This window comes from Antennarius striatus, chromosome 18 (assembly GCF_040054535.1).
Source record: "Antennarius striatus isolate MH-2024 chromosome 18, ASM4005453v1, whole genome shotgun sequence".
Classification (NCBI taxonomy): domain Eukaryota; kingdom Metazoa; phylum Chordata; class Actinopteri; order Lophiiformes; family Antennariidae; genus Antennarius; species Antennarius striatus.
This window is the reverse complement of record NC_090793.1, coordinates 3,949,771-3,971,192: the sequence shown is the minus strand read 5'-3', so window position 1 is coordinate 3,971,192 and position 21,422 is coordinate 3,949,771. Positions and strand designations below refer to the sequence as shown.

General features: G+C 40.5%; 1 protein-coding gene across 2 annotated transcripts in view; it reads left to right on the top strand.

The window, feature by feature from the left end:
* Positions 1-21,422, top strand: part of st3gal3b (ST3 beta-galactoside alpha-2,3-sialyltransferase 3b) — a 63,447-nt gene that overhangs the window by 11,922 nt on the left and 30,103 nt on the right. Inside the window, exons 2-7 of one of the 2 annotated variants that reach the window (XM_068340924.1) lie at positions 311-458; positions 10,269-10,331; positions 10,756-10,797; positions 12,323-12,365; positions 13,639-13,731; positions 20,567-20,661. In XM_068340924.1, coding sequence (XP_068197025.1) covers positions 350-458; positions 10,269-10,331; positions 10,756-10,797; positions 12,323-12,365; positions 13,639-13,731; positions 20,567-20,661 — 445 coding nt within the window. In that variant the 5' untranslated portion in view covers positions 311-349. The remainder of the gene's footprint in view (positions 1-310; positions 459-10,268; positions 10,332-10,755; positions 10,798-12,322; positions 12,366-13,638; positions 13,732-20,566; positions 20,662-21,422) is intronic. The other variant, XM_068340925.1, reaches the window with a different exon arrangement.

The following is a 21,422-nucleotide window of genomic DNA, read 5'->3' as shown; positions in this document are numbered from 1 at the left end:
AGGCCAAGGAGAGACCTGACCGTTCAGCTCTGTCATGTCTTACTGAACAAAATTTTATAAAACTCCCTTACGTATAACATGTTTTGCCTATGCTAAAGTTCTGCTGTTTAGAAACCTTTCTCCATCCTGCATCCACATTCAAAGCATCCTCAAGTTTCACACATTCTCCACTCATTCCTCATTTGTGTATGTTCTGTCCTTTCACTATGTTGTTGCCTTGTTTGCTTTGTCAGTTGTAAGTCCTTAATAGTGATTGATGATTTTCTCTTTTGAGTTATGTAAATGCCACATCCCCTTCATGTCATTGCAGGTGATGAATTAGATTGTGTCATGTGAATGACTGAAGACAATGAAGCCCACACACAAGCTTCTGTTCGTACTGTGCCCCATGCTGGTCCTGGGGTTTATTTACTACTCCTCTGGAAAGCTTCATCTACACGTATGGGGCCAGAAGCCTCGTAAGTGACACCCCCAGTCTGAATTTTTAAATATTTTTTCATCAATGCCAACTATCTGAGAATGTCTATGTCCTGTTTGAAACCAAGACATATTTTAGGCCCCGTCCACACGATAATGGATTTTTTAAAAACGCAACTATTTTTTGCGTTTACGCCTTCCGTCCACACGACAACGCAGATATCCGGAACGAAAACACAACTTTTTAAAAACGCTGGCCGAGGTGGTTTCTTACAAAAAACGCTGGCGTTGTCGTGTGGACGGCGTATCCCCGGGACTTTTTAAAAACGGTGACGTCTTGCCTGCGACGAAGCGTGCTGTGACGTCATATTTATGTTGGATAAAATTTGACTCAATACTGCCACCACATGGTATGGCATGCTTATAGCCATCTTCGAAAACTCACTGGTGCGTTTTACTTGTGGACGGAGATTTTTTTTAAAATGCTGTTGTGTGGACGCGAATCGTTTTCGATGTGTTTTTAAAAAGTTGCGTTTAAAAAAAAATCCGTCATCGTGTGGATGGGGCCTTAGTCTCTTGTATTACGCAAATGTTTTTGACACCTGCCTGTTACATGCCTTTATGTGCTGACTGCCAATTATCTGTCTGTCCATTTTAAAATATTTTTATTGTTATTTTTATGTAGTTTTTCTGCTGAATTTTTAGTGTGCCAATTCTCATAATTGCATTTCAAAACCTGCCTTTCTGTGATATATGGTTTAGTGTGCATGCACCAACATGCATGCAGCCTGTTATAGTTAATCGGCTCATTTCTATGTTTTCTTTTATCTTTATTACTACTTATTTGCCACTTTTCATTATATAACTTTTACGTTTTCCTTACAATAATCATGCAGCTTTTCAGGTTTGTAGCCATTTTATTCGCGCTAGAATTTATTTTTTCTTGGTCAGCTGAGCCTAACAACTCCGTGACTGCATTGTGTACACATGAGATTAGCTGATGGAACTGAAGCCAGCTGGCCTTTTTTTTCAAGGCTGACAGATATTACTGTGGAGTTGTGGGTTAAAATGCACTGAGGTTGGAAGGGAAAAAGAAATCAGCGGAGGAGAGAGGCCAGTAGGAGACAACGGATGAGTATGGAGAGGAGGAAATACAAGCCGTGTCCCCCTACAGTTATTATGGGTAACGTGAGATTGCTCGTTAATAAGATGGAGGAGCTAACAGGACTTGTCCGGAGTCAAGTCAGGAATGCTGCCTTATGTGCTTCAATGAAACACGGTTAGTTATGCATGGACATCCCATAATTATGTTTACATTTAGGGCTTAGAGACTGTTCTTACTGAAAGAGATGGTACTCGGAGCAGTAAGAGGAAATGTTGAGGAATTGCCATTCTTGTGAACATCAACTGACAGCATTCCGCCGACATCACCACCTAAGTGAGAATTTGTGAGCCGGACACTGAACTATTAGCTGCTGTGAACTGTGCCGCTTGACTTCTCTCATGTTCTGATTGTAGCTGTTTACATCCCTCTGTCCACTAACCCTACATCAGTTTGTGACCTCATCTGTTCCACTACTACGCGTTTACGCACCCATCACCCAAACACAGCCATCATAATCTCTGGGGACTTTAACAATCATGTGTAACAATCATGTGCCTGTGGAAAAAATTGTTTGCTGACTTTACACAGTATGTGATCTGGCCTACCAGAGAGGGGAAAGTCCTGGATCTACTCTATGCTAATGTTAAGGAGGCATACAGCTGCTCCCCCATTGGTCAGATCAGATGAGAATCTGATACTGTTAAAGTCCTCATACCAGCCCCTGCTTAAGAGACAGCTGGCCAAAACTACCACCTTCAGGAGATGGACGGATGAGGCATATGAGGGACTAGACTGTCTTAAGGTGGCAGACACCCTGTGAGCCGCATGGGAATAAGTATCAGCTGAGAACTGTTCAGTCACCTCAAGACTAAGATCAGAGACCAGAGGACTTTGGGAAGAAGCTGGAGAGGAATCTCCAGCAAAACCAGACAAAACCAGGTAGGTGTGGAACAGCAGGAGGACAATCACCGGCTACAGATGTAAGCGTCGACAGAGCAGGCACAGTTGACTGGGCCAACAAACATAATCTGTTCTTTAACAGATTCAACATAGTGATGTCTGATCCCCTGCTGATTTTGGTCTCCCTGTAATTGTTACTCCTTTTTGTACCTCCATTACTCCTTACTCCTTCTTTGTCAAGGCTATCCCCACTGCTGTGACAATGATCAAAGCAGATGAGGTGAGAAGAAAGTTGGGACGACTCCACTGTGGGAAGGCTGCAGGCCCCTGATGTGGTGAGCCCCACAGTGTTTAAAACCTGTGCCACTCAGTTGTGTGGGATACTCCAGCATCTCTTCAACATGAGTCCGAGTCTAAAACAGGTTCCTGTGATGTGGAAGGCATCTTACCTAGTCCCTGTACCTAAGACACCACATCCAAGTGGAGCGAAAGATTTTAGAGCTGTGGCACTGAATTCTCCCAATTATGAAGAACCCTGAAAACTTGTCGTGGAACACCTTCGACCCTGTGTCAGAGTAGAGGATGTAATCGTACAGGAACCAGGTTTACTGTCACTTGGACAAGGCAGGGAGCATTGTGAGAATCATGTGTGGGGAAAACCACCTCCAACTCAATGTGGCAAAGGAAAATGAATTGGTGGTGGAGTTTAGGAGAATAAAGAGACAGGTAACCCTCCATTCAGGGGGTCATTGTGGACATTAATGAGGACTCAGTTACTTAGGGGTCCATATTGACAAGAGACAGGACTGGGGGAGACACACGGATGCCTTCCACAGGAAGGGCCAAAGCCGTCTTTTTTTCCTGAGGTCCTTCAATGTCAGCAACACCATGCTGAGGATTTTTTTTAAGTGTGTGGTGACCAGTGCTTTCCTCTATGCTGTGGCGTGCTGGTGCAGTGGTCTGAGGGTGGTGGACCACATCACACTGGACAAACTGATCTGGAGGGCTGGTGAAATTATAGGTGCAAAAAGTTAGGCCCCGTCTACACGTAGCCAGATCTTTTTGAAAACGCATCTTTTTTCACTTCACATAGAAAAAAATTTGCATCTCACACAACCTTGTTTTCAAAAAAATCTCTCTCCAAACATAACTGCGTAAGTGTGTTGATCAACATGTTTATAGGCAGAACAACTCCGGTAACGACTGAAGTATGGACTGTTATGTCCTCCTGGAGGAGACTTCCATCACAGAGTTCTCCCACCAGCAGGCAGCACGACCCAAAATAGCCCACTGTCGACTGGACAATTTTTGCCTCCAGCACGGTTTTAACGACGTACATTCTGTTTGTACATGTAGACATGGGTCACACACTTATTACGTCACACACAGCAATTTTCTTTGCAGGGAGACGGATCCGGACAGAAAAACCTTCGGTTACAGCATCCACACGACAATGCATACACGGCATTTGCAAAAAGCTCCACTTTGGCCGGCGTTTTCAAAACCTCCGTTTTTGTCCTGGATATATGCGTTGTCATGTGAACAAAAGGCCTCATGGTAAGAAAAAGATGTGTTTTTAAAAAGATCCTGATACGTGTGGACGGGGCCTCACTTTCTTTAGTGTTGTAGAGAAAGACATTATCCAAATAAAGGGCCATCTTGGACAATAAGTACCAACTACTGTACAAAACATTGATGGGACAAAAGAGTTTGTTCAGTAGCAGGACGACCCTTCCTAAAAATACTACTGAACCCTGTAGGAAATAATTTCTTTCCTCACTTTGACCGTCATGTAGTGAGGAGGATGAATGGAGTGGACACTAAAATCTGTATATCAGCTTACAGTGCACCCTCGTGAATTTGCGCATCAACGCTCACAACTTCACCTCATCACAGATTTTTGGTAGGTAGTCATGTGATACTGTATGCGCATTCTATTGGCTGACGGCATCCAGACGTGCGCTATGTTCCGTGAGTCTTGGACTTACGTGAGAAGAATAAGTGCGGTAAACAGTCTATAAGAGTGTGGAGAAAGTTAATACAGATAGAAGGTGGCTTAATATCAGTATGGGGACGTCATAAACGTTTAAATTACTTCAAATAACAAGATGAATAGTTTGTCCCTCTGTCGCGGAATTTGTTAATTGTGTGTGGTTCCTGGAACGGATTAACCGTGACGAACGAGGGCGTACTGCATATCTTTATATTGTTTGATTATTTCCTTATTTGTCTGTGATTCCTTTAGTTCTTTATTCTTAATTCTAAATTCTTTCTTATTATTCTGACTTTGTGGTACATTCTGGATCAGAGCAGATGGAACAAAAAGCAACTTATTGATCCCCAGTGAGGATCAACAAAGTATTCTGATTCTGATATTACATCAGTTTTTCATTCTCCTTCCAATAGTACGAGATATTGGAGATTCTGCTACCTAAATTCAGTTCTTGTAGGTTGTGTCAAATCTGTTTGGCTACATTAAAAGTTCCCATCAGATCAAAGCACACCCCACATTAGTTCTCATTCACTCTGTTCATTCATTCTGTAGAACAGAGGAAAAGGCTTTTTAAAATTTTTTTTATTTGTTTAGCACATGTTCAGTACAAGTACAAAAACTGTGCAAGGTGGGAACGAAGCCTTATTAGGCTTGTACAGAGTTCCACACCTGCCTGTATCAAATTCAAGACATGCAGGCTAAACAATCAACTAAAGAAAACAACAAAAAATTGCGTGTTAATTCCAAAAAGAAGAAGGCAGCAAAGACAAATCACGCACAATCAGTACAAAAAATGGATTAACAAATCTGTCAGAAAAAGTGTTGCAATCAATATGTCATGACTGACCGTATCAAATGCCTTACTCAGATGGAAGAACACTCCTAGGGCAAATGTTTTATTATCAAGAGGTGATGAGATATAATTAACAGGTACTATAAGGGCGTGTTCAGTGGAATGTTTTTTGCGAAAACCATATTGGTGTTGATATAGAATATTGTTAGCTGCTAGGTGATTTGATAATCTGGAATAGATTAGTTTTTCCAAGATTTTGGATATGGATGGTAGAATAGATATGTAATGTAATTGCTGAATTCCTTGGAGTTGCCTGTCTTGAAAATGGGTATGACTTTTGCAATTTTTAAGTCCTGGGGGACATTTCCAGTTTTGAGAGACAGAGAGAGGCTATGAGTCAGGGGTTTGATAATGTAGTCAATAGTCTCCTTTAGAAGGACACTCTTGATACCGTCATGACCATGAGCTGTGTTTTTTATATTAAGATTTCCATCCTGAGATAACAAATTTCCAAAAAGTAAAACTTTATGTTTGCAATACTTTCTAAAATGAAGAGAAGCAGTGATGTAGGAATTGTTCAAATTCAAGTCCTGCATTCATATGTCATTGAAGTAAAATTATTCATTGAGAGCCCCTGTCAGTCATGTTTTATGATTAAAAACTGCTCCTTTATATGTGATTTTCATTTTATTGCTGTAGTTGCTACAGGTTGAGCTAATTTTACTGCTGTTTTGTACCTTTAAAATACATAAGCCTTCATTTTAAAATACACTTTGAAAGTAATCTCTTTTACATTTGGAGTTTTGACTGGACAAGAAAGGTATGAGCAATTGCGGTCTAAAAATGTGTAATTTTTAGATTGCAATGCTCTAATCAATGTATTGTTTGCTTCCCTGATGTAAAAAGGTGTACTGTACTTAAAAAGTGGAATAAGTGAATTACTATTGGAACTACCTAAACTTTCACTCTCTAAATTACTCGAGTACATGCACTTAATTTACAGTGCATATTGTCCATCTTCTTTACAATAATCCAAGATATGTTGGAGTGTTGGTTATGATACAGAATATTTTAACATTTATTGTTGAATAGCCTGAATTTTGTTTAGGAAAGTGCTGCTGCTGTTGATTAACCTGTATGCTGTTACTATCTGCATTAATAAGTAAAATTGCTTCGGCAAAAATAAAGTGGTCAATTTGGGAAAAGGAACTACCGGTAATACGGCTGCCCTGATACAGCAGCCTTCTTTCCAGCAGAGGGAGCTAGATTATTTCTCTTAAACCATTTTAAGAAGTTTTCTTGTTTCTGCACCCCTTCAAAGACTGTATATTATGGGGCAACAGAAAAGACAAATGTCAGTGTTTTGACATCCTGATTTGAGAGACAGCATGATGTCCAGAGTATAAAATTTGGAGAAAAATGTTGAACTCCCTATTATTATTTTCTTACTTCATATTAAAAGAGATTATCATTTTACCTCTGGAATGTTTAAATGTTATGGTCTTTACATTGGATTTCTTCAAACAAATTAATGTGGCAAGGGAGGGGAGGGACGTTTACGTCCTAGTTGGTTTGGAAATTAGCCTCAGTGGAGTGATGTTTCTCTGAAGTTATTGACTCATGGCAACAAACATTGCATAATAACATTTAGGTCATGGTTATGAAGGCTGAAAGAGAAGTGAGAGTGCTTCTCTTCCTATATGTTTTTTCCTTATATTTGCTAATATTACTCCCACTGTGTGAATAACTGAGATTTTAAATTTCCTTTGTCATATATGCCAGGTGCCAGTTTCCAACAGTAAAGGTATTCTGTTATATTTAGATCAGACATGTAGCTCTATTGTAACACAGGTCTGATCCCATTCAACAAGTACAAACCTCTCTAATCATTTCAAACTGTCTGTGTCATTGAAGTTGACCTTGCTTTACTTATCTACCTTTTGGATTTTGTACTATTTGTTTTTCTTCACTGCTTCATTTGTCAAAGTTTTGTCAAATGTTTTTATGAGTGTTTCGCACTGACAACACCTACATCACAATGATTTGTTTGATCACAGTAGTTCCTTGTGATAAGAGGTAAATCTGTTCTGTGACTAAGCTCATAAGTCAAACAATGTGCACGTCAAACATTTTATCAACCAATAGACATGCATATTATTCCTGTGCATAATTAATTATACATGTTACATAACAATGATGAAGTTATGAAAAGAAATGCAAAAGTCATGCACACATGTACACTTTGTCTTTAGTCGGCAAAAGAGAATGAAATCCAGCCTCAGCTGAGGTATCCATCCGCCAACACGTGGGAAAGAATGACACAGTCTCTGCTGACGTTATGTCCATCCGACACTAGCGGTGGTGTCACAGAGCCTGGCTCGAATCTCAGGTTTTGCTTGCATGTTGAACGAAAATATAGAAACCGCAGTGGCTCTTATCTCAGATAACATGTCAAGCAGCTCGTATCTCAAGATACTGTTGTAGTTTGTTTTCTGATGCACACAGCAAAGGAGACAAACTTTACTTGCAGTGATGCTTTTTGCATCGCTGTTGTGCCAGTGTTTGGTTTGGTGACTTTAACAGCTAAACCTGCTGTCTCACTGAGAGCCTTAAACCACTTGTATTTGACTGCTCTGGGAGAAATGTCATGTACAGAAGCTTATGTTGTGCCTAGCACAGATATCCTTAAGTATATCATCAAGAGCATCTCCTCTTTTGCTTGTGGATGTAATGGATTGTCTTCGCCTGACTTCACACAGCAAAAGCATGGGTTTGAGATTCATTCATTCATCTTCCAACCCGCTTAATCCGCTAACGCAGGTCGCGGGGAGCCGGTGCCTATCCCGGCAGTCTCAGGGCATGAGGCAGGGGACACTCCGGGCACGACGCCAGTGTACCGCGGAGCCACATAGAAACAAACAACCATTCACACACACACTCAATTTGGCCAATCAACCTGAAGCGCATGCTTTTGGAGGTGGGAGGAAGCCGGAGAACCCGGAGAGAGCCCACGCAGACACGGGGAGAGCATGCGAACTCCGCACAGAGCGGGACTCGAACCCGGGTCCGCCGTGTTGTGAGGCTGCAGCACTAACCACTGCGCCACCGTGCCGCCCTATGGGTTTGAGATGTATAGGGAAATTATTTGTTTTACTCGTTTGTGGAGCTCCAGTAGTGAAAGAATTGCTTTGGATGACACACAAGAAGAGCCCATTAGCTGCCACTTGAAGCTCTGGGTAATATTCATTCATTCATTTTCCTTACCGCTTCATCCACCTGCGCGGGTCACGGGGAGCTGGAGCCTATCCCAGCTGGCGTAGGGCGTGAGGCGGGGTAAACACGGGTCGCGACGCCAGTGCATCGCGGCTGGGTAATATTGTCTTATTTAAAACTTGACAATGTCTGGAACGTTTAGTCAAAACTGGTGGGTTTTTATGGATTTTTTTTCAGTTGTGATGGAAATGTTATTGATCTTTAATATCTTTAGTTAAAGATTTTAATGTTTTATTTATTTATTCGTGTTTAAATCTGCCCAGGAGGTTAAATTATTACCTGTATTTTCCCATTTGCTAAACGGAGATCATACAGGAAACTGCAATTTGTCTTTGAGGAGACACACAGGCCTTTTGGCACTTTCTGTGTGTAGAATTGAGTTGCTGTTTTCGTCTGCCGACCTGACTTGAGAGAGCATCAAAGTTTTAGAGAGCTAGATATCGACGAGTGGGTATGGTGCCAGTGAAATCAAAGCAACGAATCAGAGAAATTTATATTTACTGAAGATGTACTACGTATAAATTTACACTTCATATTAACATTAAAAAAATGCCCCTGTAGCTTCAACTCTGATCTTTTACAGTAAAACTAGACATTCATTAGAGTACATACCTCTGTCACGGCCTAGCAGTCAAGGAATGTGTGTCATCAAAATGGCTTCCTTCAAGGTACTCCTGATGTTACAGAAAGAAGAGGAAAAAAGCAAGACATCCATCCCTCAATCTGTTAGAGCAGCAGACAACACACACTCAAGCAACAACAGCACCAGGAATCTCCAGCCTTCAGTGGTTCTTCCTTTGTGTCAGCACCCACTTCTACACCCACTTCAATGATAATCTCTCAGGTTATTAAAGCATTGGTGGCAAAAATGGTCATAAAACCTATCCTCCAATGTTAAAACGTGTTAAAAAAAAAAGGAAAATAAGAGCACTTAATTAAAACCCTACTATCTGTACTCAACCTAGAATGAAGAGGTGTTCCCTCCTACAACTACTTCCCTTGTGCTTAGTTTAAAAAAAACAACTATTGTCTATGTTTTTCGGTTAAAATATCCTTAGAAGTGCCTTAGTTGTAGAATCAATAGATCTGGATTTCATGGAACAGCATAGATGGATGTATTGACAGACGTAGCAGCGGCATAGTCACGTGTGATTTATTTCTTTACAATATGGGGATTAATTCTGTCCATTAAGACAGCGGATGTAAGACAGACCACAGAGAGCGCTTGTTCTCACTCTGTTTTGAAGAGGAGTTAGTGGGAAATTACATGGCTTAATTTGAGATATTTACTTTTTTCCTTTAAGAAAAGGTCTTTTTTATTTGAAGTTATCTTTCTTCATTAACAGTCCTCACTGCTTACAATTTGATAATCAGTAAGGATTGATTGGAAAGGGTAAGATGAGTGGACATTCATTCATTAGCAGAGAACAACTCGTAATAAAAAGCCAACTGTATTAGCCCTTGCATTAGCCGTGTGTGAGTTGGTCACATGTTTTTACAAAAACAATCAGACTTTTGTGTTGTAAAACCTTTACATTTACAGTGATTTATAACAATGAATGGCGGTGATGTGACAGTAGATATGCAATGGGCATTGTTAGATTTATTTTCTTTTGTCTTTGCGTCTGCCTTTTGTATGCATCTGCAATCTGTGTTTTGCTGGAAAACTTATTGAAAACATGCTTTCATTCTTTTTTAGTACTTTGGCCTTAGTTGTATAGTAGCTAGTAGTTCCAGAGTTCTACAGTGATGACCTTTTTGGCTTTTTTAACCCCTTTTGTTTTCAGCGGGTGAAGCAGAAGAGACAGCTGTAGTCCTGGCTAAAGGGGCAGAAGTGAAGAGAATTCCAGGTAGAGGCGCTGAGACTGCCTGTTAAACAATTGTGAAATGGGTGATTTTAATTTGGGTTTTTAGTGTTTTTCTGCCACTTGGAATACAAATCTCTCCTAAATCAACAATGAAAGCTTTCATTTTATTTTCCATTTAATTGGAAAAAATGTAAATGTGGTCATTCACTCTTACGATACAGGGTTCCTTTCAATATACGTCTGCCATAATTACCAGAAAAACACAATGAGGGCTCTCTGAACTTAATTTTCCACCTCAATGGACTTTCCATCTTCACATACTTACAGTTGGTTATAATTCAGCCGCCTGGGATTAAAGCTATTAACCTCTTCCCTTCCTTCATTTGCAGTTGGTTTTATTTTGAAGTCCAGTGCTCCCATAACAGTCTGGCTTGAAATGATGCTAACTGACCATTTTGTGTTTCAGAGTTGGAAACTGACATCACCGTGGGACAAATAGTAGGCTCAGGTACATCTGCAGCTCTACCCAATGAACCCCTTCCCTTCCTCGTCGATCCCCCTCCATTTGAATGAAAATGACATGGTTTTTGTAAATGCTGCCGTACGCTAGCAGCCTCATTTGAGCTAGGATGTTAGCCAACTTTGCCAACCACATCTGTTTGTAAGAAGGAAGAAAACGTAATATAAATATGTTCAAGTTGTCACTGTAATCCTGAATTGGTACCCATACCACAAATTATTGAAGTATCCATCCATCCGTCTGTCTGTCTGTCTGTCTGTCTGTCTGTCTGTCTGTCTGTCTGTATGTCTGTCTCTATCTATCTATCTATCTATCTATCTATCTATCTATCTATCTATCTATCTATCTATCTATCTATCTATCTATCTATCTATCTATCTATCTATCTATCTCTCTATCTCTCTATCTATCTATCTATCTATCTATCTATCTATCTATCTATCTATCTATCTATCTATCTATCTATCTGTCTGTCTGTCTGTCTGTCTGTCTCTGTCCGTCCATCCGTATCGATCTATCCATACATCCATCACGAATCTGTGATGTGACACTGCCCTCTGTCGTTGTGCCTCAGCAGTAAACGGTTGGTGGGGGAATCAGTATTCAGAATTTACTTTTATTCTTTTTTGTTTCAAACAGTGATTGTTTTCATAACCAGTTTGCCGTGCTGGTACCCTGCTGCTTTAATTCCTCACATGCTGCCTTGTCAACTTAGCCTTCTGGCTGCTTTACGCCCCTTAACAGGACCATAGTGCGCGTACACGTATACAAACGCGCGCACAAGCACACATACACACACAAACATTCGTTTTAGCTGCTATGGCAATGTCTGCATCCTCCAGGGCAGTGCTTGGATCCTTCCTTAACCAACTATCATGCATTCCCATTGTCCTTTTTCTTTATCTTTCTCCTCCAGCTTCTCTGTGACAAGATCTGCCACCACAAGAGTAATAATGCTCTCTTCCTTCCTTTAACTAATGCTCAGTCATGCTACATAGGTTTTATAGAACTTTACATACAGAAGGTATTGTAATATGCAAACAGTTTTATTGATCATCTGGGCATCATAAAATGTAGGAATGAAGTGAATCCTCAAATGAAACCATTCATCATAATGTACCTTTATCCATACCTTAGTTATTTGTGCTTCTGTCTTCTCCCTCGATGCCTCACCAGGCACCTATTGTCTGCCTGCTTGGTGGTCCATAGGTGTCTCTAACTTCTTTTCTAATTTTATTTTGAACTCAACAGATTGTTTTGGCTGGCTTCACCCTAATCTTGCTCACAAATCTTAATTCTAATGCTTTTTTCTTTGTCATTTGTCATATTATTTTCCCTGTGAGTGATGCACAAGTTCTTTACAACTACAGCTAATGAGCTGGTAGTTGTAATTCTCTAGACTGGATGATGATGATCCAACTATGTAACACTGATGCCATACTTACTGTTGATGTGCTTTGTGATCTACGTGTTGAATGAATTTTACATCTTTGTGTTTTGTGTTTTTCTCCAGTGTATGATAAGCAGGGCTTTCTGCTACAGCTGGACACAAAACTGTGAGTGCATCTTTTTGTAGTAAACACTTTTGTTATTTAACATTACACATTTAGTGATTGTCCATCACTGACCATGTAAAATATTTAAATGTTATATTTATAATAGCTGAATTCTTTGCTGAAGCGCTTTGAATTCTCAGTCACACACAAGTTGCTTGATCAGTGGGAGAACACAAAATATGAGAAAAAAAACCCTGTTTTGCCAATTAATCTCACGTGATTTTCATTTAAATGAACACATAGTATCTCATTTTAGACCTAACCAAAGCATGGTGATATATATTCAGATTTAAGTAGAAGGTTATGGAGTACATTAAGAGACTTGTGTGAACAGAGATGTGTTTTTTTCAGCAATTTGTCGTAGAGCAGCTGTGGTTTCTCAGAGCGAGAACATGCTATGTTTAGTCATTATGCAACCGTCATTGTGTCACCATGTCTGTTCATATGTGTACAATTCCCTAAATTGGTTTGACACTTTTGCTCTAAACTGTCATGATGAGGCCCTTTCTCTGGCCGACCCAAAGCATGCCGGCAGCGATCATATGCTGCCATCACTACCTAGGCAAACCCAAGGCACGTCTTTCCACACTCTTCACACACACTATAAGCAGCACATAAGTAAGCACGTATGGCTGGCTCTCACACAGGTTCAGTTTATCTAATTCAGCTCTCTAAATGACATTCCCAGAGTCATTAATTACAATGCGATAACACATACATACAATAGTGCAATCAATGTTATAACTGGTAATTACTTTCATGACTGAGTGATTTATTCCTGCTGGCAAACTGAGTGATCCAAAAGATTTATTTTTCACCAAATTGCTTACCAGCTTTAAGGCCAAGGAATTCTATTATTTTTTTCATGTTGAAGAACTTCATACGGCAAACAAATTGCAATCAAGGCTTTTTTTTGCTGCTGACTGTGATTTCACGTAGCTTTTAGACCTGGGCCTGTCTTTCTGTTTATTTGAACTACGTTAACTGCGTGCAGCAGTTAACTAATGATCGTGCTCGTAATTGGGATTTTTCTAGGTTTAGCATTGCCAGTGTGATTATTTATACAAGACTATCTTCGTTCATCTTGGCTTATACAAGTTGTCAGTGCCGTGACAGAGTTCTTTTTGAGCAACCCCATTGTCCTTCGTCGTTGAGGCAGCCTTGTTTGACAAGCACTGTTTTTCAGGATTTGAGGAAAATGTGTCTGCATAATTGATAACCTATTGTCACAACACGTTTGATTAATCCAACCCTTTCTTCTTTTAATGTGCAGGCCACCAGATTTGCTATACAAGTACGGCAACCTCAGTGAAGGCGTATGCAAGCCAGGATATGCAGCAGCTAAGATGACTACCATCTATCCTAAGTGAGAGGGTTTGCGCTTCTTTTAAAATATTTTCATGTAATAGTATGGATATGATTGGATTCTCCTTCGAAAATTGATTAAAAAAACTTCACATATGCAACCAGGAATTCAGTGTAAGCAAGAGAAAAAGTAAAACTGTCACTCGAGCATATCCATGATGCATGATGGTACTCTTTTGCCCAGCTTAGCCTTGAGGGTTTTGAGTCAGGAACAGAGAAGCCCCCACATTCCTGGTCAATCATCCCCAGTTTCAATCATGTTTCTACATCATCTTTTCCCCACCACAATATGCCACTGTGTCCTTGGGATCCCCCAGATACACAAAACAACCTTTGTCACCCAACTACAAGGTCTCCAATCTTTTTCCTATCGTGTCCTAGAGCAGATCCGGAGTGGCTTTTCCTATGGATGCCACAAACCGATTTCCTGTCCTGACTCATGACAAACTTCCTAATACTGGGCCCAAACAGTCAACATGGTTCTCCATCACCCTTTCTAATGTCACGGCTCTTTGTTTTTCTCTTTGCTTGTCTTAGCTGCCCACCTCAGTTCAATTAGTTAAATAGATATATAGATAGATAGATACCGTATTTTCCGCACTATAAGGCGCACCTAAAAGCCTAAAATTTTCTCATAAACCCGTAGTGCGCCTTATAATCCGGTGCGTCTTATGTATGGATCAATATTCATATTAATATTGGTTAAAAACATGATCGCTGAAAGTCTGGCCGCCAGTCATGCCGCACTCCGCCACCAGGGGAGCCCCCTCACAAGGCACTCGGGCCCACGCCCCCTAACAACGGTAGTCGAGGGGCGTCACCAAAGTCCCGGCTCTAACTGAGCTGCTCTCAGACGGTAGAGCAGACTGTAGGAGCACCGGTGATTACGTAGCAAAACATAAGGAACTTTCAACAATTCTATTAATAAAGTTTGACTGACTGACTGATCTCAGTATTTCCTAACTATTTTGTGTCGGAGATAACCCACTTTAAACTCAATTGGTCTTAAAAATGCAATTGTGCTGTCATCTGGAATCTAGTGACGGTCCATTCTATTAGTCTGTGGAAACACACGGAGAAACTGGCATAAAGGTGAATGAAAGACCCTCAAAGCTGAACTTCCAGCCTTTTATGAAATTCCAAGAGCAGTCACTGCTAGACAAAGGTGCCAATGGGCATGCTGCAATTGATTTACAAATGTAGTTGATAGCTCTGGTCGGGCGGCGGAGGGACGCATTCAGGCTTGTGTATTCTGTCTGCAGCGACATGCGGTGACATTCACGGCGGTGAGACACCGACGTTAAAGTCAGTTGTAGGAGTAAAATAGCGTCACATTTGCCAGTAAATTAGCAGCCTGACATTAAAAACTAGTTAAAAAATTGCTTAGGACACACAGCAGCAAATAGCTGCACCTCACCTCCGACTGGTCTACCGATCGATCGAAACAATATTTAATTAATAAACGAAGACGAACGTCGGAGCTCAAATATCTCCTTCGAACTTCAGATCAGGAAATAATCCGCTCTGTTTGCACTGACTGCACTCGTAATGAATTTAACCAGTTTTTAATACACGTGTTGACTTCTTTCTAAGATGGCAAAGTGATCAAGTGATCAGGTTTCCTTGATGAGGCTCAGAATGGCTTATTGACATAACAATAGGGGCCATTCAAAAGTAGTCAGGAAGTCATGAATGCAATCATTACTGCCTGAGCAGCGCAGCTCTATCTAGTGGACGGATTGCACAACTACAGCCGCTACAGTTTATCAAAGAAATTTTATTTATTTTTATTGTGTGCGCCTTATAATCCGGTACGCCTTATATATGACATAAATTATAAAACAAACAAATTATTGAGGGTGCGCCTTATAGTCCAGTGCGCCTTATAGTGCGGAAAATACTTTATTAATCCCGGAGGAAATTACACATATCCACTACTCAGGCATTACATAATGAAATACTGGATAAACACCAGGAGAAAAAGAAACACTGACACCACAGGACATACCACAAGACATACGCTACACTAACAGACGCATGCAGCACTAACATGACAAATACTAAGCTAAAACTAAAATATAAACAGTATAAAATAAGATAAAATAAAGTAACCTAAGGGTACTATTCCATCAGCATTTTCTTTAGCTAAAGTTATAGAGGGGCAGTTTACCTCATACGAGAAGAAGGAGAAGTATACTTTTATTATCCCTTAAGGGAAATTAGTTTTCCGCTTCATCTGCTCGTGCTGAAAGAAAATCCTCCTGACTGTCTTCACACTCTGTGATTAGCCAGTCACACACAGCGCCCACCCCTCCCTACAGAGACTACAGCCAGAGCAGAGCAGAATCAGAACCAGATCTTTATTTGCCATGCTGACAGACGTTTTCACATGGTACATTACGAAATATCTCTCTGAGCGATAAATAAGATAAGAAAAACATAAAGAAAAAGTTATAGATGGAAGATATATAAAGTGGCTGAACAGCAATTTTATTTACAATGTGGCAGCTTAAAGTGTGTGGGTGCTCAGTCTATTGCACTTGAAAAAAGCACCATATTGCACCAAATCCCTGTGCATTTGTGGTGACATACGGGGCGTCGTGAGGGTGACTACAGAGCACCACAGGAGTTCAGCTGTTAAACAGCCTCTGGAAAGAAGCTGTTTCTCAGCCTGGTGGTCCTGCTCCCGAGGCTCCGTTGTCTCCTGCCTGAGGGGAGGGGTAGGAATAGACTGTCGCTGTCCCACTCTTGCACACACACAGACATGGACTGATCTCTCTGTGCGTGGCTTCGCTGTAGCTAAAGTTGCTATTCTTAGGTTTTCTTTAGCTTGCCTCTATTTTGATCTATTACTTGGGGAACTTGTTTCTTGTTTTGTTTTGTTGCACGCATTTGACCAGACAGAACTGCTTGTGTTGCATCGTCTCTACTCCACTTTTTTTTTACCTGCTTGCTCTTAGTTTGACACTTTCTCACTTCAGTTCACACACACACACACACACACACACACACACACACACACACACACACACACACACACACACACACACACACACACACACACACACACACACACACACACACACACACACACACACACACACTAACACACACACTAACACACACACTAACACACACATGCTCTCTCCATCCCTCTTTCTCTCTCTCGCTCTAAAAATTAAAAAGAAAAAGAAAAAAAATCTGAAAGTTTTGTTGAGTATGACAATTCTTGTTCATGTGTACTTTGTAGTTCATAATTTCTTATTGCATGTGTTGTATTCATTAATGCACTTCACGTTCTGAGTTCATAAAGAACTTGTTCTGTAAATCCTTCTCTCATCTCACTTTTGTGATCCAAAACATTGATTTGAATCTCAATTTTGAGGCTGTTCTGTGAATAGTTTTAAAATAAACAATAGATATAGCAACTCCTGATCATTCCATATCAATTTCAGACTCAAAATAATGTACCGATTTAAGCCCCACCCATTTATGGTTATACCACACCTACTTCTGATTTAAGTCCCGTCCATTCCGAGTACAGATACAGATAATTTAGATGGTTGAAAAGATGCAGATACAGATACAGATAATGGTTTACTCGCTCATCCGTAGTTAAGATGCCACAAAACTGAATAAAAAAACACACTCAACAGAATTTTACCATGTTTTTTTTCTATCAAATAGACCCCAAGTGGTGTTTTGCCCCATAATTCTGTTTAAAAGGAAAACACATAAAAAAATGGGATCGACCTAGTGTTTGAATTAATCTCTCAAAAGTATATTGTGTAATATATACAGTACAGTATATGCTGATTGAATTGATTTTCCACCTCTAGCCAACACCATCAGCTGCACTGTTATAGACAAAGTCCAGCACTGATTTACAAGACTGATGAAAACATCTTGTATAACTGGCATGTACCCACCTGAAAGGCTGCGCGTTAACGTCTTCTCTAGGAAAGACTTCCTCTAATCAGCTGCACATGTTGGATCAAAGTTCTGTATGACACAGAATGCCGACCGGGAGCCAGCATCTTTAACCCCGTCACACACAAGTCAATGAGCCCAATTAATGCAGACGTTTTTAGTTTTTATGTACGTATGTGTTTGCGCTCAAGTGTAAGGTTGAACCTAGGCAAACGGCCACATGTCACTTTGTGTTGTATTTTTTGTGTGAAACCATTAACATCCTGTGTGGTTTTTCCTATTTCCTATTTTGCTCTGCGTGTTTACTTGGTGAAAACAAATCAAATTAAAAGTCCTTGTTAGCATTTTTGACTACATTTCAGTTGTTAAAGAAAATCTACTTAACCTCTAGTACTGGTGTTTCCTTCTATTCATGAGCTGCTTCATCCATGTTTGTCTTCCCTGAAGCCTCTGCCCTAAAGTGTGGAAATAAATCCAATTTATTTTCCACACTTAAATGTCCCCTTCATTTTACCCACCACTGTTTGCACTGTAGCCCTAAATCAATTGTTGGCAGTGAACTTGAAGTTGCACGGTTATGAAAATATTTCCAGTGAGAGATGAGCCCTGGCAAAGGAAATGAATGCAATGCATCTCCTACTGTTTTGGGAACCCTCACTTTATATTTAACAACAAGCATCCCCCTGTCTTTCTGCTTTGTCAGGATGTCAGTGACCGACTGCTGGTCAGGGCTCAGTGGCTAGCAATGATCCGGTGTTATTTATAACATTCTCTTGCCTTAGAAGTCTTGGCTTTAATGTATCTCCATTTGTTTTGGCAGTGCAGAAGTCTGTTAGTTCGTGAGCCCCTTTCAGGGGGTATGAGGAAGACCAAGGGAACCATAACTGTTTCTCTCTTTTGGATTTTGTGTCAATGTAAATATTTTGTAATTTGACTTTTATGAATAAATGTGATGTTAAAAAATCTCTCTCTCTCTCTCTCTCTCTCTCTCTCTTTCTCTCTCTCTCTCTCTCACTCTCTGTCTCTCTCTCTCTCTCTCTCTCTCTCTCTCTATATATATATATATATATATATATATATATATATATATATACATACATACACACACACACACACACACACACACACACACACACACACACACACACACACACACACACACACACACACACACACACACACACACACACACACATATATATATATTTCTCTATCTCTTTGTGAGACTGTCTTCTGATTGATTGTTTATGTCTGACATGGACCACTCTGCACCTTAACATCTCTGTCTCTCCACTCTTGTGTCCAACTGGTTTAATAGCAGGTCATAAAAACACACATCCATCCTGAAAGTACGATCAGGTCACAGGTGTGAAGAGGAAATGGCTTATTTTGATTTCGGACTGTAGTTAATAAAAAGGGCAGGGACTACCTGCAACCACAAAGGCTTGGGAAATGGCAATCTTGGGAGCCGCAGTTCATGAACCATAAATCTTTGATCACACACGTGTTTTTGAATATCAAACTCAGTTTGATTTTTAATGTGGCAGGGTAATACTCACTGGAATGCTTAAATTTAAAGATTAAATCCACTTTATTCATCCACACAATGGGGTAATTATCTTTTACACTCCAGTTTTGTACATGCATATACACTGTATACTGTATGTGTTAGTTAGAGCACAGACAAACATCGTATACAGGCTCCTGAACAAACACAACACACACTAGAGGCCTGTAGGCATGCAATTAATAACAATTAGTACAGGAGATCAGAGCAATGGGTCACAACTTTGGGGTGTGCCCCAATGAGCAGCTTGTGGGGGGACGCCGCCTTGCTCAGGGGTGCCTTGGCAGTGGCTGGGAGGACACCTCCCACTGTCAGCTCACACTCTGATGATGTCTGGCGGGAGCGGGAATCGAGCCGCCGATGGCTGGGTGATGTTTGGTCTTAAGACATCTGCTCTACCGCTGAGCCACTGCCGCCCCAGTGGTTATTTGGTTATTTGTCACTGGTAGATGCAGGTGTAGATATTTCAGTCTCAAATCTATCAGCTGTCTAATTTTTTTCTATAAACTAAACCAACAATGAGAAGAACTTAATTGAGTAATTCAGTTTGTGGTTTCTACAAACAATTATGTGAGGAAACCAATCTAGCATGAGTATATTGTCTCCACAGATTTGCTGAGACCATGTGTCTGCTGTAAGCACAGGCCAGGTTGGAGAGGTGTTGTTGATTACTTGTGAAGAACCTTCTGTGTCTCCCTTTGCCTCCCAGTTTTTATAACCTGCTTAGTTTAAATTTAATTTTAATATACTTTAGTAATCCCCAAAGGGAAATTAAGATCACACTCTAGTTAGTCATATACAATCATATGCATATGTTAGTGTGTACAGGCCCTGAACAAACAAACACACACAGGGGGCCTTTACGCATGCAGAGGAATGTAGAGTGGCGGGTAGCGCCTTTGTGGTAAGCCCTAAATGAGCAGCTTGTAAGGGGGACGGCGCCTCGGCAGTGCTCTGGAGCGGGAATCTAACTGCCAATCTCAGAACATTGGAAGACCAGCTCTACCGCGTGCTTTACCACTGAGCCACCGCCACCCACATCTATAATGTTATTGTGTATGTATGTGTGGACTGTGCTTGTGTACAAACCTTTAGTATGGAGGTGGGGATGCCCTCAAGTCAATGACAGGGAAGAAAGTGAATTTTTAATAAGTAGTTGGGACAAGCGTAATTAAAATCAACAATTTTCTTCAAAGAAGCATTGTGATTTGTTCCCAGGAGTGTACATACCAAGAGAAGTCATTATTACAATTTTTCCCCCCCTTGTTCTTAATGCATGGCCAATGAAAAATGTCTGTCTTCTCCTTCCTCTTTCATTCCTTACTGTGTCTCATTGCAGGTTCATGAAGCCAGCACCCATGTTTCTTGATCGAAACTTCAAACGTCTAGCTAAAGTCACTAATTACTTACCTCCGTTTGGATTCAAAACACAAGGTAAGAAAGGCTCATTCATCATTTACCTTCCATTAGTGTCAACTGCTGTATGTTTCCATAATTAATGTCTTCAAGAATGACGCATAGTTACTAGGAATAGCATGTCAACATGTCTTAAGACACCGAGAGGACACTTGACCGCAGCTGCACGGTACTGAAATATTTATTTCTGGAGTATATTTACAGCACGGGTGCTCACTCTTTTTCAAGCTAGCTATGCTAGGTAAGCTATGTATATCTATCTATGTTAATGAACCTTGCATAACTGCATGAGCCCATAGTGGACAATACAAGACAATCAACTATGCACATTTTTGGTCATGTCGTGAGTTTGCTCTGATGACTTCCACTGGATGGAATCAGCCAGGGATACATAGTTCGGACAGTAGCTACTGACAGCCAGCCTCAAGCACACTTAGAAATGTGCATCAGTCATGGTAGAATGGCATTTGGACATTAAGATCTTCATGTGGGGAAAAAACTGATTCACATAAATAAGGGGAGCTGAATAATGCAGTTAAGGAGGTAGCACTTTTCATCATATTGGTACTTTTCTTCTATAAGTTCCAGAACTGTACATGAGCTCTGGACTTGAGCTGAATGTTGGCTTGTATTGTCAAAATCTCATCTTCCACTTCAGAAGAGTTCAGGTGAAATGGTGCTGCAAAATTTGATGCAAGATAATCAATATCAACATCTTCCCAAACAGGATAGCACATGAAAGTAGCGATTGGCTTGAGCAAAGAAAAGTCTTGAAAGTG